This window comes from Hyaena hyaena, unplaced genomic scaffold (genome assembly GCF_003009895.1).
Source record: "Hyaena hyaena isolate Hyena2069 unplaced genomic scaffold, ASM300989v1 scaffold_614, whole genome shotgun sequence".
NCBI lineage: Eukaryota > Metazoa > Chordata > Mammalia > Carnivora > Hyaenidae > Hyaena > Hyaena hyaena.
This window is the reverse complement of record NW_024081244.1, coordinates 536,593-560,569: the sequence shown is the minus strand read 5'-3', so window position 1 is coordinate 560,569 and position 23,977 is coordinate 536,593. Positions and strand designations below refer to the sequence as shown.

The following is a 23,977-nucleotide window of genomic DNA, read 5'->3' as shown; positions in this document are numbered from 1 at the left end:
ACATTATCACGGTCCATTGAGAGATCGTTGTAACAGTAAGATGGTCACACCTTGACTTGGTATTTGCACAAGGCCAAGCTTAAAAAGATCTTTCTTGTTTAAATAATTTCTTGGTTTTACCTTTTACCTGTTGGTGTTGAGAAGACGTCACTTCTTTCAACTGAGGAAGCTTAGGATTTTTAGTGTCTCTAAATTTCTTTCATTCCTATTTTTAAACCAGCCAATTACTTTTGATGGTGTTTTTTTTTGTTTTGTTTTGTTTTTTGTAGTACTTTGTCAAATGTAGTCAGTAGCCAATCACAGGACATACATTTATTTTACCAAAAACTTCACCAAAGCCAGTGAGGTCGATAGGGAAATTAGCTGTAAGTTATCATAGGTAAAACACTCTTCTAAATGTTTCACTAGTGCAAATTAGGGACAACTGTCCTAAACTGTAATAAGAGTTTCTTTTTGTCCTCCTCCCATCCCTGGAGCCAATGCCAAAAAATTGTTTAGTCTTGGCTTTGTTTTGTTTTCAGTCTGTGGTAACATCCTCTGCTCCACTCTGCACTAATTTCTGCATTGGTTAGGAATGTGGTTAGGCTGTGTAACCAAGGGAAACCTCCATCTGTGGTGTTTTATTTCCTTTTCATGCTGCACGTGTAGACAGACTGGCAGCACCCCCGTTCACCATTGTCTTCATGTCATGTGGATGGGCAGCCCCCACGGAAAACATTGCCAGTCTCATGGCTGAGCAAAGAGAGTATGCAGAAAATGTTGACGGCTAGAAATTAAATATGTTATTTCTGCCTAAATTGCATTGATCACGGCAAGTCCCGTGAACTGGATGGACAGCATGTGGCAGAAAGGTACAGTCCCTCTTCTGAGGAAGGTAGCAAGTATCTGTGTGCACATAAGTAGAACAGAAAAATCGAAAAAGCCTGTTTCCTTCTGGCTTCATGGAACTCGACTCCTAGTTCTGAGCTTTCTAGACGTTGGAAAAAATAAAATTCTATGTGCTTAAGCCGTTGCTTAAAGTTCAAGAATTGAGCAGTGACTAATCTGGTACGAAATTCACCTTTATGGAGTTTTATTGGTTCCCCTTGCCTTTTCCCCACATTTCTGTTTTCTTACATTTCTGTTTTCTTAATTTGGGTACTTTCTTTTTTCTTTATTAAAAGAATTTTTTAATGTTTATTTTTGAGAGAGAGAGAGAGAGAATGAGCAAGAGAGGGGCAGAGAAGAGGGAGACACAGAATCTGAAGCAGCTCCAGGCTCCAAGCTGTCAGTGCAGAGCCCGACGCGGGGCTTGAACTCACCAGCTGTGAGATCATGACCTGAGCCAAAGTTGGATGCTTCCGCTGAGCTCCCCTTGGACACTTTTTTATTTTGTTCTCTTATCTGAAGTTCTAGGGAAGAATGTTCTATCTTCTTGTGTGTGGTATCCTGACCGTTGCTCACATTGGATTGTTTCTGGAATGTATACTTTCTGACTGTGTGAGCTCATAGTTAATGAACTGTACTTCCAGAATCTTGTCAGGGCTTGAGGGATTACTTCTCCAGACAGACTTTCTGTTTGCTTCTGCTAAATAACGTTAACCTGAGGCCACTTGTATGTACATCTTATGACACTGGTCTTCCTGTACTATGTCAATAGCATATATGTGAATCAAAAACTAAAGTATGCAGAAGCCCGTAGTTGTTAATTTTATTGGGAAGGTTTTTTCCTACCATCTAGAATATGGGCCAAGAAAGAAAAGTGATTTGTGTGAGCAGGTTTGCCCACCAGTGCACCGTGGCTTGTGCGGGGCCTGGCTTTGTGTGACAGCAATAAGGAGAAGACTGTCTGTAGTGGGGGCCGTAATTCTTATGTCAGTAAACGATAATTGAGAGTTATGGGTATAGTCAACGAGCGATGGACATAATCAGAAAGAGACAACTTCGGGGCTCTTTGATGGCTGGCCCCGTACCTTCTGATCTGGCTGGTGCAGCTGACCGACCACGTGATGGTGGAGATTCTGGACATAGTAAAGGAGGGTAGTTTCAGGCGGGATGCGTGTTAGTGTTTGCTTCTGCTTTCTTTTTGTAGAATGGTCTTGGACATAAACCTACGTGAATTAATGTTTGGTTCCGAGCAGCTTTAGGAAAATGGACAGGACAGTAACAGTGGCCCTGGGACATAACTGACTGCCCACGAGTCACCTCCTCGGGTCCTTCTGGGCAAGACTTGGAGAGAGGGACCCTGGAGACGTTGTTCGGAAGGCCGAGGGGCTTCTCCACATTTGTCCTCAGAGGGGCCAGCGTGCCCTGTGTTTGACTATTGTGTCAGTAATTGATTTTATTGCTTTTAGCAGAAATTTGCCCTTTGGCTTGCTCCAGGGAAATGGACTTGGCCCTTATTGAATGTTAGACTTTTGTCAGCTGGCACTGAAATGTCCTCAGATGGACCTAGAGAGATGTTATGGAAAAAACTCTCCTCACCCACTCCCCACCTCTGCAGCCCATGATCTGAACTTGGCTCCCTCAGGGCACAGCCATCAGCAGCTCCCTCCCTCAGGCAGTATAGTGTGCCCCACGGCAGACCCTTCCCAGAGGGGAGCTTCGCCTCATACCCCAGAGCCAGCTGGGATTTCCAGAAGCTTCTCTGCCACACAGTGAGCTCCATGCCCCCTCCCACACCAGTAAGGTCTGGGTCTCCGTCCTTGGTGCCCTGTTCAGCCCGAAGGGCGCCAGCTGCCCCTTACTTCTGCTCTTCCTCTGTTACTTGGACTTCCCTCCAGCCATCTCCTCCTTTCTCCAGTCCTTTGAGTTAATGGTTCTTCCTACTAAACTTTCCTCACTCAGTTCACTGTGTGGTGTCTCTCTCCTGATTGAGGGACTGCTAGAACCATAGACTTGGCTTTGTACCTATTATTGAATTTGGAGCCATTTTGATCATATTTTGGCCTTATGTGCTCATTATTTAATGTTCTTTCAGAGGTGACATCTAATCTTTAATGTAGGAAATACATTGACCAACACTGATCACTTTGGAGCATGTTTTTTCACGAGCTTTGACCATACTAGTATGTTTTCTACCTAAATAAAAACGAAGCGTATTTTTGTGTGATTTATCTGTGATTCAGTTTTCTCTCCATACTTTCCAGAATTTTTCTGCCTTTTTAGGGATGGGAAAAAAAACCCCATAGCCAATACACACACACATACACACACACACCCGGAAACAGTATGATATTTCATCATCAAACATGATATTGGACTTTAGGTTGAGATATATTCGGCCCAGGTTAAGAATACTGTTAGTCTTGTTTTACTAAGCACTTTTCAGGTAAAATAAGTAATAAGTAGGCACATAGGCCTTTTGGGCAAAATTTGAATTTAACATGGTTTTGGGTCTTGGTATTTTTTTTTTTAAGCACAAATGTTATTTACTTTGATAGCAAAATCTATGTTAAGATGTATGGTTTTTTTAAACTTATGTTTTTGAACTTTAACAATAGTTAATAAAATAACATAAAGAGTGAATGAGAGGGTTGTGAAGGGAATACTTGATTATGACATTTTTGGGCTAAATATAATTTTGGGGGTCTACTGCTATTTGAAATATCCACGTAAATTTTGTACATTATACATGTATATCCAATTTGTTTTCTGGAAAAAATAAACTAATTACCATCAAGTTCATATTAAAGTGCTTTGTATAGAAAAATGTAGTCCTGCTTCATTGAGCAATGGGCTTCAGGACATTGTATTGGAAGGCAGTGGAGTAAATGATGTATTTGTGTGTGACTTAAGAGGTAAAATGACTTGTGAAGAGAAGAAAGATATCCTGAGGAACTGTAGCATTGATGTGAAAAAGATGAGCAAATATTTTCAGAAACAATTTCTTAAAGTAAAACAACCCTAAAATTTAGGAATATCTTTCTACCAAATGTTTGTTCTTTTTTTTTAAGTTTTCATTTAAATTCCAGTTAGTTAATATGCATGAAATATTGGTTTCAGGTGTACAATTTAGTGATTCAACATTTACATACAACACCCGGTGCTCATCACAAGGGCCCTCCTCCATGCCCGCTCCGCCTGTTTCCCCCGTGCCCCACCCACCTCCCCTCTGGTGACCATCAGTGTGTTCTCTGATGGTAAGGGTTTGTTTTTTGGTTTGCCTCTCTCTTTTTTTCCCTATGCTTATTTGTTTTATTTCTGAAATTTCACATAAGTGAAATCATATGGTATTTGTCATTCTCTGATTTGTTTCTCTCTAGCTCCATCTACGTTGTTGCAAATGCAAGATTTCATTCTTTTTTATGGCTGAGTCATATTCCATTGTGTATATACCACATTTTCTTTTTTTATTTGTTTATTTTGAGAGAGAGAGAATGTCTGAGTTGGGGAGGGGGAAGAGAGGAGGATAAAGAGAGAATCCCAAGCAGGCTGTGCCTCTCAGTGCAGAACCCGACTCGGGGCTCAAACTCATGAACCATGAGGTCATGACCTGAGCCGAAGTCAGTCACTTAACTGATAGAGCCACCCAGACGCCCCTACACCACATCTCCTTTATCCAGTCATCAGTAGGTGGACCCTTGGGTCATTTCCATAATTTAGCTGTTGTAGGTAATGCTGCTACAAAACATCATGTAGATGTATCCCTTTGAATTAGTATTTTGTATTCTTTGGGCTGAACCTAGTAGTTTAATTGCTGGATGGCACGATAGTGTTATTTTCAACCTATTCTCTGGGAATGCAGACTGGTGTGAAAACAATATGGAGTTTCCCCAAAAGTTGGTTCTTTTTTTTCTTTTTTTTTTTTTTTAATGATGAGACAAATTTATTAAAAGAAAAGATGACTGAGTTTCTTTAAAAGTGGCAAATCCTAATTAGACCCTGAATACAAGTGATATCCCTAAGACAGTCATTTTCAAAGGATGAGCTAGTTAAAGGCTGATTTTGTGTTCTCTTCTTCCCTCCCCCAAGGGATATTTGCCAGTGTCTGGGGACAGTTTTGAATGTCATAACTAAAGGGAGAGGTGTGATCCTAGCATCTCCTGGGCAGAGCCCAGGAATGCTCCTAAATATTCTACAACACACAGCACAGCCACCGAAACTGAATATTATGCCATCTAAAATGTTAGTAGTCCCAGTGTGGAGAAACTCTGACTTCAGCCAAAGTGGCTAAGAAAAATTAAAGTACCAAAAAAGCACATCAGGTACATTTTAAAAAATTGTTAGTGTAACAGAATTGCTACGAGGCCAGTTTAAAATTAAGGCAGAAGTGGTAAAAAGCCAATACTTTGTAATACTGTATAAGTCGACAACAGAGAGCAGGCTATCAGCAATCCTTACGCATTTCATAGTAGGATCCAAAACATAAAGCTTAGAGTAAGAAAATGTGAGGGGAAATTAACCCATACACAAGGTAGGAGATCCAGTGCGTGTGTGTATTTTAAATACCTGAAAAACATCTGCAGTAAATGGCATTATATGTAAACGTCATGAAAATGTAACAATTTTCAAAAAAATTGGAACACAGAGAAGAATATATAAGTAGTTCAATTTGTTTTGTTCTATTTTCTCTTAACCAAAGGTTAGTTCTAGAAGAATTGAGAAGTCTTTGCACCTTCCCATCTCACATGTCATTCCTCTGCCACTCTGCGCCCTCGTCACTCCCCTCTAGAATGAGATTATGTCAGAGAAATCCCTGGCAGGTAAGTTTAAGCAAAGCCAATTTCAAATTTCTAATAAAAGGGATTCTTTTTGGAAGAACAAAAGATAACATCTGATTAAGGAAAAATATCAGTTACGTGGCATATATGTTAGCCTTAGGACCAAGTGTGAGCAACTATAACACACTGCAGTACGTGTGATGTCGTCACACCTCTTAAGCACTTGGAGGGGTTTGGAAGCTGGCCGCCATACTGGGTATGCAGTTAAGTCACGGGAGAGGATGATACTGCCTTAGACTTGACCGTGTTAAATGCTATTATTGCTAATAATTTTGTCCCATGTTCTACAACAAGACATATGGTGGTGATGAGGACTGTTTCTTGCAGGGTTTTGACACTAATGACAATAAAACTATCATCTCACTATTGCACATATGATGCTATGCTTTTTTTTTTTTTTTTTGGTCCATCCAACAATTTTTCAAAAAAAACCCATTATCCTCAGTCTACTAAGGATTTTTCACTTTACAGTACCTATAGCGAGAATTTTCAAAGGTATTTTTAGTAACCATTGTTATGAATATGGTACTGTCACAGTGTTGACTAATTTGGGGAGTCACCTTTGTGGACGTACCAGTATTGAATCATCTTGTGCTCTGGGGAGGAGCCCAGGAGGCAGTCTTCCAGGTCTCCAGCTGCAGACCTGCTGCTTCAAGACATTAGAAACCATAGTGTTTTCAAAAACAACTAAGTTTCCAAAACAGGGCCTGTGATTAATTGTGCCTTCCTTGTTTATAGTGGCTCTGAATCACACAGTCCCGTGGTAAGACACGATGCATCTTTCTGCTGAATTTATTATTTGCAGATGTAATAAACATCTGAGTTCACCAAGTTGATTGCAATTAATTGTACTTATTATTAGGGTTGCGAAATAAGCTTGTGAGTGCTCCCCTCTGTCTTAACGTCAAACACAGCGATTTTATGTCCAGGCTTGCCTTTTAGCGCTTCTGAAGCCATCTCGTGCAACAGCACTGTTTCCGGAAAGCCTCTGAAGGTGTGTTAACTGGAAGGAGAGTAGGAGAAACAGGTTTTCGGTTAAAGGAAGAGGTCTGACCAGAAGAACTAATAAATGCCCCGATGAAGCCCATGAGTTCTGGTCTTTAAAATCTTTCAGCCACACGATCAGAGTACTGTGTGCACTGAGTCAGTCCTCTCTGAAAGAAGGCCATAGTATCTGTTTTTGCTACTTAGATGATTGATACTCCGTAAGTCTGAGATACAAGGATCTAGAACCTTGGGGAAAGCCTTCAACTCAGGAAAGTCTAGTATGGGAATAATGAGTAGATTTTATTTCTTCTCTGTTTTCTCTAGGACAGGGAAAAGAAGTTCTTCCCATAATCCCTCCCTCCTCTCAGAAAACATGTTAGGATTTGAAGACAAGGAACAAGTGAGTGTGAAAAGGGTTGTTTTTTTGTTTTTTGTTTTTTTGGGTTTTTTTTTGCTTCTCCTTGTCCTCTGTGCATGTATTTCGCCCAGGGGTCGCTCTCAGATGTATGGTTTTTTTCAACATGAAAAGTAAAACAGCCAGTAATTTTACCAGGAAAAAAAAAAGGGTTTATTTGGGAATAACAGAGGAATTGGAATTTGGGACACACAAGCTGTGACAAACCACAGGCAAGTCCAGAAATCAAAGGAGAGGGATATTGCTGGGGAGAGAAAAGGAGGAAGTTGGGAGGGGCTGCTTTAAAGGAAAGTGAGGGTTCAGGGTGGTGACAGTTTCTCATTGGCTGAGTTGTGGTATTAGGTATAAGAAAATATTGGCTGAACTTGTTGCTAGGCAAGAAGAAAGTACCTTCCTCCTGCTGGACTAGTAAAATAGGGTTCTTCTGGCATCTTCTGGCCTCCTGACTCAATTTTTATTTTATTTTATTTTTTTAAATATTTTTATTTATTTCTAGGAGAGAGAGAGAGACAGCATGAGCAGGGGAGGGTCAGGGAGAGAGGGAGACACAGACTCTGAAACAGGCTCCAGGCTCTGAGCTGGCAGTCAGCATAGAGCCCGACGTGGGGCTTGAGTCCACGAACCGTGAGATCATGACCTAAGCGAAAGTCGGACGCTTAACCGACTAAGCCACCCAGGTTCCCCCTGACTCAATTTTTAAATGAGGTTTCCTTTACTCAGTTTCCTAGTTTATAGACAGAGGTGTGCTGGTAAATGTTTGATGACTGACTCTGAGAGAAAAATAAGCGCACACACACACATACATGCAAATATATGTATAAACACATGAATAAAATTCATGCTACTGCTTGAAGGTTGATGTAAAAATTTCTGTTAAATATTTCTTTATATAGTTGTAGAAATAAATTTTAAGCTAAAATGCTTCTTTGAATTTTAGGTTAGACCCAAAACTTCAAATGAATTACTATTTCTTGCAAAATAGCAATTTTTGTAAATTTTATAGAATTATAGCCATTGTTATCATTTTATTGTCAACAATAGTGTCACAAAGTCAAACCACAAATAGCTGCTTGGTTGCTATCCACTTCCATGACAAGAAGTGACTCTCACCACTGACCAGTGAGTTCAGTGCTGGCATAAATGTTGGTTATTTTCTTTTATTTCTTTTTTTAAATTTTCACCGAATCAGAAAAATGTGTAGGAATATTTCTCAGATGTCAGTGACATGAGCAACCACCTTGCCCAATCAGATACTGGAAGAATATTTGTTAAATATTTTGGGTTATTTACAGTGTCTACAGACACATGTCTGATACAATGGCTACTGATACGTCCCCCTTTTAAGCTTAATCCACATTTTCTCCATGATATCCAAGATAATCAACAAAATCTTAAATTTGGACAGTCAACAAAACAATAAGTAAAGTCCTGATTTACAGCACTCGTTGATTTCCATGGTGTAAAAAGCCTACCAGGCTGACTTCTGGTGAGTTGGGAAGATGCGCACAGGAGCATGCTGTTAAACGGTGCTGTCATTCAGATGAAATTGGTGCAAATAGCCTCAGGACCACAGATTATAGAAAATGTTGGCAAATAATTAGGAAGTGGTGAGTATTTTCACCTGTTGTAAATTTAATTTAATTGCAATTTTATGTAATTTAATGTTTTCATAATGGTGCTGTTGGACAGCAAGCTTGCAGAATAGCCAAGAAGGTTGTGACTGGGCCCACGAGTCGGTTTGCTCCCACCGGAGCCAGCTCCAGCACGGCACTGGCTCTGTGGTGACAACTTGCAGGGAGTAGCCTGCCAAGGTGACACCTCGGTGCCGTTGATGGTGCTCTTCTGTCTCCGTCACTGGGTCTTGGCCTTTTCTCTGCATGGCATTTAGTGACTCCATCACCCAGACCCAGCTCAGATAGTCTTTTCCTTGGAGAATTCAACCCAGTAGCTCTCAGAGACTTTCGTACATATGTCTGCTAGAGCAGAAGCTCAATTTAAGCCCTAATGATTACGTGACATTATCTGGTTCATTTGTTTGTTCACATCCCTATCCACAAGCTCCTTAAAAGATTGCCTGGTTTGCCAGTAAGTTCCCAGGGCCAGGAGCAGTACCTGTCACACGGGCATGCTTGGTAACCCTTGCTTGATGAGTGGGTGGATGACATTTTAAGCCCTTACGTACTGATGTTTCGAGGCTACACCCTACACTTCCTAGCGTATTTTTCCTCAGTACCCACTTGGTTCATTTTTAGATTATTCTGTTTAGGGCTTCTGCATGGACTCTAGTACTTGAGATTGGTTTCAAGTTTTCCTGTGCTACTTTTGTCTAGTTTTGATCAGAGAAATTCTAGCTCATAGAATGCTATAGAAGTTACTGTATTTTTCTATTGGTTTATAATACCTGGATTTGTTTGCTGGTTTACATTTCTGGCAGAAATAGAAGACATCGAAGAGTGTATCATCAAAGAACTATATTCAGAAGTCATTAGAAATCATGTATTCTTGGGGCACCTGGGGGGCTCAGTCAGTTGAGCACCAGAGTCTTGATCACAGCTCAGGTCTTGGTCCCAGGGTGGTGAGTTCAAGCTTCATGTTGGACTCTGTGCTGGACGTGGAGCCTACTTTATTTATTTATTTTTAAATTTATTTATTTTGAGAAAGAGAGCAAGTTGGGGAGGGGCAGAGAAAAGGAGAGAGACGGAATCCCAAGCAGGCTCTGTGCTGTCAGTGTAGAACCCGATGCGGGGCTCGATCTCACAAACCTTGAGATCATGACCTGAGCCGAAATCAAGAGTTGGCCACTTAACTGACTGAGCTGCCCAGGCACCCCAATGAGGCCTGCTTTAAAAACAAAAAAGCCTGTTCTCTGTGTGACCGTGTTATTAATATGATATACAATTAGCTTTATTCATTTCAGTTTAATTTCAGAATTTGCTTCTTTTCCTTTAGATTTCTTAAAACTGTGAAACATTAACATGGCTCCATTCCCCCCTTTTTACACAAGAGCGGCATGCAGTACCTAATTTCTCCTCCTTTCTGTCTTCACTTTACAATGTATCAAGGAGTTCCTTCTCTGCCAGCATGAGAAGGCTGGCTCCAAACCAGACGAGAGTTCATCCACTGGGTGCTTAGCCAATAAAAGCGGACACCAAGCTTCTGCAGGGAGGACACACGGGCCCCTCTACAGTATTATACAGAATGTTCCCTGGTCCTAAAAGTCCCCTGTGCTCCATCTACCCATCCCTGGCACCACCAAAGCCTGACAGCCTCTGCTCTTTTCACTGTTTTTATAGCCTTGCCTTTTCTGGCATGTTAGATTCCTACAGTCTGTTATCTTTTCGGAATGGCTTCTTTCGTTCAGCAATGTGCTTTTAAGATTCCTGCTGCCTTTTCATGGCTTGATAACTCATTCCTTTTTTTTTTTTTTNTATGGTATTTGTCATTCTCTGATTTGTTTCTATCTAGCTCCATCTACGTTGTTGCAAATGCAAGATTTCATTCTTTTTTATGGCTGAGTCATATTCCATTGTGTATATACCACATTTTCTTTTTTTATTTGTTTATTTTGAGAGAGAGAGAAGGTCTGAGTTGGGGAGGGGGAAGAGAGGAGGATAAAGAGAGAATCCCAAGCAGGCTGTGCCTCTCAGTGCAGAACCCGACTCGGGGCTCAAACTCATGAACCATGAGGTCATGACCTGAGCCGAAGTCAGTCACTTAACTGATAGAGCCACCCAGACGCCCCTACACCACATCTCCTTTATCCAGTCATCAGTAGGTGGACCCTTGGGTCATTTCCATAATTTAGCTGTTGTAGGTAATGCTGCTACAAAACATCATGTAGATGTATCCCTTTGAATTAGTATTTTGTATTCTTTGGGCTGAACCTAGTAGTTTAATTGCTGGATGGCACGATAGTGTTATTTTCAACCTATTCTCTGGGAATGCAGACTGGTGTGAAAACAATATGGAGTTTCCCCAAAAGTTGGTTCTTTTTTTTCTTTTTTTTTTTTTTTAATGATGAGACAAATTTATTAAAAGAAAAGATGACTGAGTTTCTTTAAAAGTGGCAAATCCTAATTAGACCCTGAATACAAGTGATATCCCTAAGACAGTCATTTTCAAAGGATGAGCTAGTTAAAGGCTGATTTTGTGTTCTCTTCTTCCCTCCCCCAAGGGATATTTGCCAGTGTCTGGGGACAGTTTTGAATGTCATAACTAAAGGGAGAGGTGTGATCCTAGCATCTCCTGGGCAGAGCCCAGGAATGCTCCTAAATATTCTACAACACACAGCACAGCCACCGAAACTGAATATTATGCCATCTAAAATGTTAGTAGTCCCAGTGTGGAGAAACTCTGACTTCAGCCAAAGTGGCTAAGAAAAATTAAAGTACCAAAAAAGCACATCAGGTACATTTTAAAAAATTGTTAGTGTAACAGAATTGCTACGAGGCCAGTTTAAAATTAAGGCAGAAGTGGTAAAAAGCCAATACTTTGTAATACTGTATAAGTCGACAACAGAGAGCAGGCTATCAGCAATCCTTACGCATTTCATAGTAGGATCCAAAACATAAAGCTTAGAGTAAGAAAATGTGAGGGGAAATTAACCCATACACAAGGTAGGAGATCCAGTGCGTGTGTGTATTTTAAATACCTGAAAAACATCTGCAGTAAATGGCATTATATGTAAACGTCATGAAAATGTAACAATTTTCAAAAAAATTGGAACACAGAGAAGAATATATAAGTAGTTCAATTTGTTTTGTTCTATTTTCTCTTAACCAAAGGTTAGTTCTAGAAGAATTGAGAAGTCTTTGCACCTTCCCATCTCACATGTCATTCCTCTGCCACTCTGCGCCCTCGTCACTCCCCTCTAGAATGAGATTATGTCAGAGAAATCCCTGGCAGGTAAGTTTAAGCAAAGCCAATTTCAAATTTCTAATAAAAGGGATTCTTTTTGGAAGAACAAAAGATAACATCTGATTAAGGAAAAATATCAGTTACGTGGCATATATGTTAGCCTTAGGACCAAGTGTGAGCAACTATAACACACTGCAGTACGTGTGATGTCGTCACACCTCTTAAGCACTTGGAGGGGTTTGGAAGCTGGCCGCCATACTGGGTATGCAGTTAAGTCACGGGAGAGGATGATACTGCCTTAGACTTGACCGTGTTAAATGCTATTATTGCTAATAATTTTGTCCCATGTTCTACAACAAGACATATGGTGGTGATGAGGACTGTTTCTTGCAGGGTTTTGACACTAATGACAATAAAACTATCATCTCACTATTGCACATATGATGCTATGCTTTTTTTTTTTTTTTTTGGTCCATCCAACAATTTTTCAAAAAAAACCCATTATCCTCAGTCTACTAAGGATTTTTCACTTTACAGTACCTATAGCGAGAATTTTCAAAGGTATTTTTAGTAACCATTGTTATGAATATGGTACTGTCACAGTGTTGACTAATTTGGGGAGTCACCTTTGTGGACGTACCAGTATTGAATCATCTTGTGCTCTGGGGAGGAGCCCAGGAGGCAGTCTTCCAGGTCTCCAGCTGCAGACCTGCTGCTTCAAGACATTAGAAACCATAGTGTTTTCAAAAACAACTAAGTTTCCAAAACAGGGCCTGTGATTAATTGTGCCTTCCTTGTTTATAGTGGCTCTGAATCACACAGTCCCGTGGTAAGACACGATGCATCTTTCTGCTGAATTTATTATTTGCAGATGTAATAAACATCTGAGTTCACCAAGTTGATTGCAATTAATTGTACTTATTATTAGGGTTGCGAAATAAGCTTGTGAGTGCTCCCCTCTGTCTTAACGTCAAACACAGCGATTTTATGTCCAGGCTTGCCTTTTAGCGCTTCTGAAGCCATCTCGTGCAACAGCACTGTTTCCGGAAAGCCTCTGAAGGTGTGTTAACTGGAAGGAGAGTAGGAGAAACAGGTTTTCGGTTAAAGGAAGAGGTCTGACCAGAAGAACTAATAAATGCCCCGATGAAGCCCATGAGTTCTGGTCTTTAAAATCTTTCAGCCACACGATCAGAGTACTGTGTGCACTGAGTCAGTCCTCTCTGAAAGAAGGCCATAGTATCTGTTTTTGCTACTTAGATGATTGATACTCCGTAAGTCTGAGATACAAGGATCTAGAACCTTGGGGAAAGCCTTCAACTCAGGAAAGTCTAGTATGGGAATAATGAGTAGATTTTATTTCTTCTCTGTTTTCTCTAGGACAGGGAAAAGAAGTTCTTCCCATAATCCCTCCCTCCTCTCAGAAAACATGTTAGGATTTGAAGACAAGGAACAAGTGAGTGTGAAAAGGGTTGTTTTTTTGTTTTTTGTTTTTTTGGGTTTTTTTTTGCTTCTCCTTGTCCTCTGTGCATGTATTTCGCCCAGGGGTCGCTCTCAGATGTATGGTTTTTTTCAACATGAAAAGTAAAACAGCCAGTAATTTTACCAGGAAAAAAAAAAGGGTTTATTTGGGAATAACAGAGGAATTGGAATTTGGGACACACAAGCTGTGACAAACCACAGGCAAGTCCAGAAATCAAAGGAGAGGGATATTGCTGGGGAGAGAAAAGGAGGAAGTTGGGAGGGGCTGCTTTAAAGGAAAGTGAGGGTTCAGGGTGGTGACAGTTTCTCATTGGCTGAGTTGTGGTATTAGGTATAAGAAAATATTGGCTGAACTTGTTGCTAGGCAAGAAGAAAGTACCTTCCTCCTGCTGGACTAGTAAAATAGGGTTCTTCTGGCATCTTCTGGCCTCCTGACTCAATTTTTATTTTATTTTATTTTTTTAAATATTTTTATTTATTTCTAGGAGAGAGAGAGAGACAGCATGAGCAGGGGAGGGTCAGGGAGAGAGGGAGACACAGACTCTGAAACAGGCTCCAGGCTCTGAGCTGGCAGTCAGCATAGAGCCCGACGTGGGGCTTGAGTCCACGAACCGTGAGATCATGACCTAAGCGAAAGTCGGACGCTTAACCGACTAAGCCACCCAGGTTCCCCCTGACTCAATTTTTAAATGAGGTTTCCTTTACTCAGTTTCCTAGTTTATAGACAGAGGTGTGCTGGTAAATGTTTGATGACTGACTCTGAGAGAAAAATAAGCGCACACACACACATACATGCAAATATATGTATAAACACATGAATAAAATTCATGCTACTGCTTGAAGGTTGATGTAAAAATTTCTGTTAAATATTTCTTTATATAGTTGTAGAAATAAATTTTAAGCTAAAATGCTTCTTTGAATTTTAGGTTAGACCCAAAACTTCAAATGAATTACTATTTCTTGCAAAATAGCAATTTTTGTAAATTTTATAGAATTATAGCCATTGTTATCATTTTATTGTCAACAATAGTGTCACAAAGTCAAACCACAAATAGCTGCTTGGTTGCTATCCACTTCCATGACAAGAAGTGACTCTCACCACTGACCAGTGAGTTCAGTGCTGGCATAAATGTTGGTTATTTTCTTTTATTTCTTTTTTTAAATTTTCACCGAATCAGAAAAATGTGTAGGAATATTTCTCAGATGTCAGTGACATGAGCAACCACCTTGCCCAATCAGATACTGGAAGAATATTTGTTAAATATTTTGGGTTATTTACAGTGTCTACAGACACATGTCTGATACAATGGCTACTGATACGTCCCCCTTTTAAGCTTAATCCACATTTTCTCCATGATATCCAAGATAATCAACAAAATCTTAAATTTGGACAGTCAACAAAACAATAAGTAAAGTCCTGATTTACAGCACTCGTTGATTTCCATGGTGTAAAAAGCCTACCAGGCTGACTTCTGGTGAGTTGGGAAGATGCGCACAGGAGCATGCTGTTAAACGGTGCTGTCATTCAGATGAAATTGGTGCAAATAGCCTCAGGACCACAGATTATAGAAAATGTTGGCAAATAATTAGGAAGTGGTGAGTATTTTCACCTGTTGTAAATTTAATTTAATTGCAATTTTATGTAATTTAATGTTTTCATAATGGTGCTGTTGGACAGCAAGCTTGCAGAATAGCCAAGAAGGTTGTGACTGGGCCCACGAGTCGGTTTGCTCCCACCGGAGCCAGCTCCAGCACGGCACTGGCTCTGTGGTGACAACTTGCAGGGAGTAGCCTGCCAAGGTGACACCTCGGTGCCGTTGATGGTGCTCTTCTGTCTCCGTCACTGGGTCTTGGCCTTTTCTCTGCATGGCATTTAGTGACTCCATCACCCAGACCCAGCTCAGATAGTCTTTTCCTTGGAGAATTCAACCCAGTAGCTCTCAGAGACTTTCGTACATATGTCTGCTAGAGCAGAAGCTCAATTTAAGCCCTAATGATTACGTGACATTATCTGGTTCATTTGTTTGTTCACATCCCTATCCACAAGCTCCTTAAAAGATTGCCTGGTTTGCCAGTAAGTTCCCAGGGCCAGGAGCAGTACCTGTCACACGGGCATGCTTGGTAACCCTTGCTTGATGAGTGGGTGGATGACATTTTAAGCCCTTACGTACTGATGTTTCGAGGCTACACCCTACACTTCCTAGCGTATTTTTCCTCAGTACCCACTTGGTTCATTTTTAGATTATTCTGTTTAGGGCTTCTGCATGGACTCTAGTACTTGAGATTGGTTTCAAGTTTTCCTGTGCTACTTTTGTCTAGTTTTGATCAGAGAAATTCTAGCTCATAGAATGCTATAGAAGTTACTGTATTTTTCTATTGGTTTATAATACCTGGATTTGTTTGCTGGTTTACATTTCTGGCAGAAATAGAAGACATCGAAGAGTGTATCATCAAAGAACTATATTCAGAAGTCATTAGAAATCATGTATTCTTGGGGCACCTGGGGGGCTCAGTCAGTTGAGCACCAGAGTCTTGATCACAGCTCAGGTCTTGGTCCCAGGGTGGTGAGTTCAAGCTTCATGTTGGACTCTGTGCTGGACGTGGAGCCTACTTTATTTATTTATTTTTAAATTTATTTATTTTGAGAAAGAGAGCAAGTTGGGGAGGGGCAGAGAAAAGGAGAGAGACGGAATCCCAAGCAGGCTCTGTGCTGTCAGTGTAGAACCCGATGCGGGGCTCGATCTCACAAACCTTGAGATCATGACCTGAGCCGAAATCAAGAGTTGGCCACTTAACTGACTGAGCTGCCCAGGCACCCCAATGAGGCCTGCTTTAAAAACAAAAAAGCCTGTTCTCTGTGTGACCGTGTTATTAATATGATATACAATTAGCTTTATTCATTTCAGTTTAATTTCAGAATTTGCTTCTTTTCCTTTAGATTTCTTAAAACTGTGAAACATTAACATGGCTCCATTCCCCCCTTTTTACACAAGAGCGGCATGCAGTACCTAATTTCTCCTCCTTTCTGTCTTCACTTTACAATGTATCAAGGAGTTCCTTCTCTGCCAGCATGAGAAGGCTGGCTCCAAACCAGACGAGAGTTCATCCACTGGGTGCTTAGCCAATAAAAGCGGACACCAAGCTTCTGCAGGGAGGACACACGGGCCCCTCTACAGTATTATACAGAATGTTCCCTGGTCCTAAAAGTCCCCTGTGCTCCATCTACCCATCCCTGGCACCACCAAAGCCTGACAGCCTCTGCTCTTTTCACTGTTTTTATAGCCTTGCCTTTTCTGGCATGTTAGATTCCTACAGTCTGTTATCTTTTCGGAATGGCTTCTTTCGTTCAGCAATGTGCTTTTAAGATTCCTGCTGCCTTTTCATGGCTTGATAACTCATTCCTTTTTTTTTTTTTTATCACAGAATAATACTTCCTTATGTGGATGTACCGTAGTTTATTTCTCTAGTCACCTATTGAATCGTGAATGAAACTGTTATAAACATTTGGGAGATAGAGTGACAATTGCTGGTTCAAACAGAAAACTAATGTTTACTTCCGTAAGCAACTGTGCCTTTCAAAGTGGCTGTGCTGTTTTTCAGTACAACCAATGATGAATGGTAATTTCTGTTGCTCCAACCCCTAGCCCTAATAGATGGTGTCCATGTTTTGGATTTTGGCCCTTCCAATAGGTGTATGGTGGTATCTCATTGTGGTTTTAATTTGAAATTCCCTAATGATATTGACTAGTGATAGTTCATGTGTTTATTTACCACCTGTATATCCTTTGTAGTGAAAAGTCCTGTTGTATTTTTTATCCACCTTCTATTTGGATTGTTCGGCAATTTTAGCATAGAGTTTAGAAAGTTCTTTATATTTTCTAGCTGCTAGTGCCTTGTCATGTATGTATTTTACAGCTATTTTCTTTGAGTCAGTAGCTTGTATTTTCATTCTCTTAAAAGAGGGTATTAGTTTCTTGTGGCTGCCATTGCAAATTATCACAAACTGGGTGGTTAAAAACAACAGAAATTTATTCTTGTTTAGTTCTGGCAGGAAGAGTCAAAATCAAGTGTTGACAGAATTGGTTCCTTCTGGATGCTCAGAGAAAGAATCTGTCCCATGCTTCCCTCCTGGTTTCTGGAGGCTTCCAGGAATCTTTGTTAGTCTTTCTTGGTTTGTAACCATATCCCTTTCATCTCTCCCTTCATGTTTCACATCATCTTCTCTTCTCTGTGTCTTCTCTTTTGTCTCTTATAAGGACACTTGTTATTGAATTTAGGCCCCTCTTGGGCCCTTAAGATGATAAGAGATCCTAGATTGCCCAGAATGAACACAAGTGCCAACCTAGAATCCAAGCAGAGCCTAACTGGGTGGGATTCGGGAGAATCAGAAGAAAGCTGTCAGGAATGGTATATTTAACATATTTAATTTCTCTGTGATAAAGGGAGAGGAAATTCATCTGGGAATTCCCAAATTTTGCTGCCAGATTTCAAAGGGAAACTGTCAGGGATCTAACAATATTGTTGTTTTCAGGGAATGCAATTGTCTTATTTTCAGCGTCGTGTTCTTTGGGGGTCATTGTTTTATGATGGTCATATATTATTGGTTGATTAACACCCTGTGTGAAAACATCCAAGTAGCTTAAAATAGGAAGACAATTCTATGACAGTTTTATTTCTATTTCTACTAGGTAGAAAGTGAAATGTGTTCCAGTTCTGCTAAATATCAGCATTTCAGAGGACTCATGGGACAAGGAAAGAAACTATAAGTGAGAGACCAGCTATGTCACTGCCCTCATATGGATTCCAGCAGCACAGGACAGGACTGGTTGATGACCTCATGGAATAGAGTCACAATGTTCTGATGATCCAAAAATAGCCTCAAATGGCCAGCCATACCACTCATGTGGCTTTTTAAAATTGCCTTATACTATTAGAAGAAAGGAAAATTCCATCCCTTAGCTAAAGTACATGTTGTTTCTTCGCCTCTCACACCCTTATTCTCCAGTTATCTCTCAGGGATACCCACAATTAAAAATAAGGCCATTTCAGGGGCTCCTGGGTGGTTCAGTTGTTAAGTGTCTGACTCTTGATCTTGGCTCAGGTCATGATCTCGAGGTTTGTGGGATTGAGCCCCACATCGGACTCTGCATTGATAGCGCAGAGCTTGCTTGGGATTCACTCTCTCCCTCTCTCTTTGTCCCTCCCACACTCGCTCTAACTCTTTCAAAATAAATACACATGGGGGTGCCTGGGTGGCTCGGTCAGTTAAGTGTCCGACTTTGGCTCAGGTTCATGGTTTTGAGCCCCTGGTCAGGCTCTGTGCTGACATCTCAGAGCCTGGAGCCTGCTTCAGATTCTGTGTTTCCCTCTCTCGGCCCTTCCCCAACTCATGCTGTGTCTCTCAAAAATGAATAAGTGTTAAAAAAAAATTAAAATAAATACACATAAAAAAAGGCCATTTCATTTCACCAAAAAGAGTACTGTGATAAGGGCCAGGATTTAAGACCAAACGCATTTAATTGACCACGGGACTGGTGCTGGGATTTTTGCCTTACCACTTGAATTTGCCAGACAAAAATGTGAATAAAGTGAAAGAAACCCATCACTTAAATAGATTAAGTACAGCGGGAGGGAGACCCTTGGAACAGAAATCAAAGCTGCTGGGACTGACAGAAACAAACATAGACACACAGACATCCCACTTCTCTTTCAGCAGCCACACATTTCTTTTTTCTGATGTCACCTTCATTTGTTAATTTTCTCTAAGAGCAAGAGACTCAGCCACGGGCAGCTCGGGATTAAGTTTCTGAAGTCTTTGGATTACCCTGCGCCCCACAGATATTCCCCTTCGCTCTCAAGGCCTGGAAATCCCAGGGCACATTGTTACTGGCCCAGCCCGGGCCATATTTCCGCTCACTGTGGCTCAGACAGTGCCATTCCTTTACCGGCCTCATCTGCAGGTCGCAACTGCCTCGGCCGTTCTTACCACTCCAGTGTTCCTCGCAGCAGGTTGTGAATCCTTCATGAAATGGGAGACGCCAGAAAACAGTAGAACAAAACAGAATAACGTAGAAGAGCGATCTCAGAATCCTTACACAATGGTATACTGTTTCCAAAGCCTTTCCTTGTAGTTACTGGCATGCATGTGGATTTCCCAGTGTGACTTCCCTCATACTATAAAATGTATTTCTTTTTAGATTTTTTTTTTAAATTTTTTTATGTTTTATTTATTTCTAGGAGAGAGAAAGAGACAGTGTGAGCAGGGGAGGGTCAGAGAGAGAGGGAGTCACAGACTGAAACAGGCTCCAGGCTCTGAGCTGGCAGTCAGCACAGTGCCCGACGTGGGGCTCGAACCCACGAACCGCGAGATCATGACCTTAGCGAAAGTCGGACGCTTAACCGACTAAGCCACCCAGGCGCCCCTCTTTTTAGATTAAAAAAAAAAAATTTAGTGTTTATTTTTGAGGGAGAGGGAGAGATAGAGAGTGAGTGGGGGAGGGTCAGGGAGAGAGCGAGAGACAGAATCCGAAACAGGCTCCAGGCTCTGAGCTGTCAGCACAGAGCCTGATGCTGGGCTCAAACCCACGAACCGTGATATTATGACCTGAACCAAAGTCGGATGCTTAACCGACTGAGCCACCAGGCGCCCCCAAAATGTATTTCTTAATGTGTGTTGTAGTAAAAAGAATTGGATATAAATGTGCACCTTTGAATTCCATCAGTGCTGTCATTCCCAGAGTACATGCTTGTGTAACCTGTTACTCTGAGCGGTGAGGTAGTTCCCCTCATTTGGACTGTTGGCTAACGGACAAGCTTCGAGCTTGATTGCTCATTTAACCCCTGTGCTCCTCAGTCATCCCTTCAATGGCGATCAGATATACTTATTTCCCCTTCTGGGCTTCAGCATCGAGCCTTCTGTCTCCTAGTTCCTTCCCAGTATCATTTGTCTTTAATTCCCCCACTCCCCATTTTTCCACAGTCCGATTATTACATTTCTTTGACTAAGTGCTTGCTATGGCTTTCTGATTTCATAAATGAAAGACAACCAACATTCACCAAAAAAGTCCTATTTATTTTACTCATGAAAAAGTTCTCATCTAACACAGTTTGCACGAACCGGAAGTAATACATTAACATTAACATTGTGAAGTAGCTGTATTTACTATTACATTGAATATTGCTGAAATACAGTTTTTTGAAACTTGAGCACAGCTTCTTCTCCGAAAACATCAATGGTTTTGAAGAGAATTGTTGTTAATTTCCAGTATTATTAATTTCCCAGTGAATTGTGAAGGATCACCCTACAAGTGTTAGTTGCACCTCATTTTATTTTCCTTCTGGTGCAGCAGAATCCTTTTAATATCTTTTTCAAAAATGTGTCTAATACTCCAGAATAGTATTAAACAATAGAGTAAGAATAAGTCCTCTACCAGTAACTACTAATATTCCACTAAGAAACAAAAGCTGTCCTACAGAACACACTAGCAAACAATGTTTAAGCACCTCCTAAATTTAATGTAAGATTTCCCTTTTCCTTTAACTTTATAAAGTGAATTAAGTTTTCTTTTACTCAGCATTCAAATAACCTTCCATTCTTAGATGGATCCCAACTTGTCACTGGTAATTTTTTAAAAAGTTTTCTGTTTCTTTATTTTTGAGAGAAACAGAGCATGAGCAGGGAGGGGCCGAGAGAGAGGGAGACACAGAATCCGAAACAGGCTCCAGGCTCTGAGCTGTCAGCACAGGGTCCGACGTGAGCTTTGAACTCACAAACTGTGAGATCATGACCTGAGCCGAAGTCGGATGCTTGACTGAACCACCCAGGTGTCCTTGTCATTGGTGATTTTTTAAGGGCTGCCGGAGTTAGTTGTTCACATTTAATGGAGGGTTTTTGACATTTAAATCGCACTGTACAAATAGCATGCTTCCTTCATTGGATTTTATATTTGTCCAAAACATGAGACTTTTTTCAGAATCTGGAACCATTTCCTTAGCTGTAGATTTGTCTTGTCCTTAAATGTCTAAGAGGACACATGCTTGGAAGCCTGGTTTTTGAGGCTGGTAGCTCATTGATGAACTCAGTTTTTTTCACCCACTTATCTTAGTTCTTCCTCATTTTTAAGATTTAAGTAATTTATATTTTTCCAGACATCCTTATTTTTCATCAGTACTTTTAAATAAATTAACATAGGTTTTATTTAATGTGTCCTCATAATTGTATGACACATCCAATTCTATAGGCTTGGACAACAATATTGTTAAAATAACTTTTTTTTTTAAATTTTTTTATTTATTTCTAGGAGAGAGAGAGAGAGAGTGTGAGCAGGGGAGGGTCAGAGAGAGAGGGAATCACAGACTCTGAAACAGTCTCCAGGCTCTTGAGCTGGCAGTCAGCACAGAGCCCGACGCGGGGCTCGAACCCACGAACCGAGAGATCATGACCTAAGCGAAAGTCGGACGCTTAACCGACTAAGCCACCCAGGCGCCCCAGAATAACTTTTAACTCTGTGAACATTTAGGGATTTTTGTAATGTGTAATAATTGTGCAGATTTTTGTTTTGCATTATGTTTGGAGAGTTTTAATGATTTCAGTTTTGTCCAAGACTTTTGCATTTGTCTGCTTTCCTTTTTCATTTGTTTTGTGGGTTTTTTACTCATAAGCAATACTAAAGTATCAGAGAAACGTTTGCAGGTGTCTGGGTAGCTCATTCACATAAGTGTCCGACTGTCGATCTCAGCTCAGGTCACTATCTCATGGCTTGTGAGATCGAGCCCCGCAACAGGCTCTGTGCTGACAGTGTATATCCTGCTTGGATTTCTCTCTCCCTCTCTCTGCCCCTATTCTGCACATGTGCACATACTCTCTCAAAATAAACTTGAAAGACATTTGCTTCATTTTAAGTGGGTAAACCTCTTGAAAAAATCAGTCCCTAGTATTTTTTTTTAAGTTTTTTTTTTTAATGTATTATTTATTTCTAGGAGAGAGACAGACAGCGTGAGCAGGGGAGGGTCAGAGACAGAGGGAGTCACAGACTGAAACAGGCTCCAGGCTCTGAGCTGGCAGTCAGCACAGAGCCCGACGCGGGGCTCGAACCCACGAACCGCGAGATCATGACCTTAGCGAAAGTCGGATGCTTAACCGACTAAGCCACCCAGGCGCCCCAGTCCCTAGTATTTAAATAGTTGATAGAAAGCTGCCTTGTCACATTACTGGCTTGACTATTGCTGCTAGTATTTTACCATGAAAATGCCATAGGCATTTGAGATACAACCAACACACTAAAACTTACCTTCTATCCATTTTTACTGTTTCTCACAAATAGGTTTGAAATGTTTATGCCCTTTATCTTTTGGTTAAGTTATGGTTACACATTTCAGGATATGGAAGAATCCTAGAACTTTTGGAAGGAGGTCTCTTGCTGGCGGCACTTGAGAAAAATGCCTATAGATGCGTGTTGATTTGCTAGCTGCTTGGCTGCCTGTAGGCACGTTCTCCCAAGTTTACAAATCTCCTTCCTTCCTATCTTCACGTGATCTAACTCTATCCTCACTGAAGTACAAACCCTACAATGGGATTCCACATCTTCATTTTTCATGAGATGTGGGCTGTCACCACAGCTGTCGTCTAAGTTTGCTCCCTTTGCCCCCCCACCCCCCGCCCGGAAGGTGGCACCTCTGCCCCCAGGAGCCCGCCAGGCGGCTGCTCTGGGGGCTTCAGTGCCATCGGGAGCTCCCTTGTGAACTGTACCGCTCAAGGCCAACTGCTCCCGAGGCCACAGTCCCCGTTAACTAGAGCGCTTTCCGGAATCCTGAGTGAAAGAGAGTTGCGGTCAGTTAGATCCGTGTTTGTTGCTGAATCAGCCACTGCTTAGTGACTTGTGCCTAAGCCCTTTCTCAGAAACTGTGAGTGGCTCTGAAAAGAGCCTTTGGTTCACTTTGGGGTTTCCCCCTTCCCTCCAGACGGTGACGTCACTCGCTGGGCATCGCTGTGCTTGAAACACTACTTGCCCTGGACTTTGTGGTGGTGGCTCTCGGTCTTCTTGGGCAGCAGCACGGCCTGGATGTTGGGCAGGACGCCGCCCTGCGCGATGGTGACGCGGCCCAGCAGCTTGTTGAGCTCCTCGTCGTTGCGGATGGCCAGCTGCAGGTGGCGCGGGATGATGCGCGTCTTCTTGTTGTCGCGCGCCGCGTTGCCCGCCAGCTCCAGGATCTCGGCCGTCAGGTACTCGAGCACGGCCGCCAGGTACACGGGCGCGCCGGCCCCGACCCGCTCGGCGTAGTTGCCCTTGCGCAGCAGGCGGTGCACGCGGCCCACCGGGAACTGCAGCCCGGCTCTGGAGGAGCGGGACCTGGCCTTGGCGCGCGCCTTGCCGCCCTGCTTCCCGCGTCCGGACATGGCCAAAACACAGCTGGGTTCCAACGGAAGACTCCAGTTAGGCGGCGTCCCAGGCCTATTTATAGACTGACAAAGGTTGTAATCTGCTATCTGATTGGCTGATCGCCTGGCGTCCAATCAGAGGACCTTCTTGGAATCACC

General features: G+C 41.7%; 1 protein-coding gene across 1 annotated transcript; it reads right to left on the bottom strand.

Moving 5' to 3' along the window:
• Nucleotides 1–2,465: 2,465 nt before the first annotated feature.
• On the bottom strand, nucleotides 2,466–23,836 carry LOC120248824 (histone H2A type 1-C-like). Its single transcript, XM_039257313.1, has 3 exons — nucleotides 23,440–23,836; nucleotides 18,968–18,971; nucleotides 2,466–2,476 (listed from the first exon to the last, which is right to left on the bottom strand). The coding sequence occupies exon 1, from the start codon at nucleotides 23,834–23,836 to the stop codon at nucleotides 23,441–23,443; it is 396 nt and encodes a 131-aa protein (XP_039113244.1). The 3' UTR covers nucleotides 2,466–2,476; nucleotides 18,968–18,971; nucleotide 23,440.
• Between the last annotated feature and the right edge of the window lie 141 nt (nucleotides 23,837–23,977).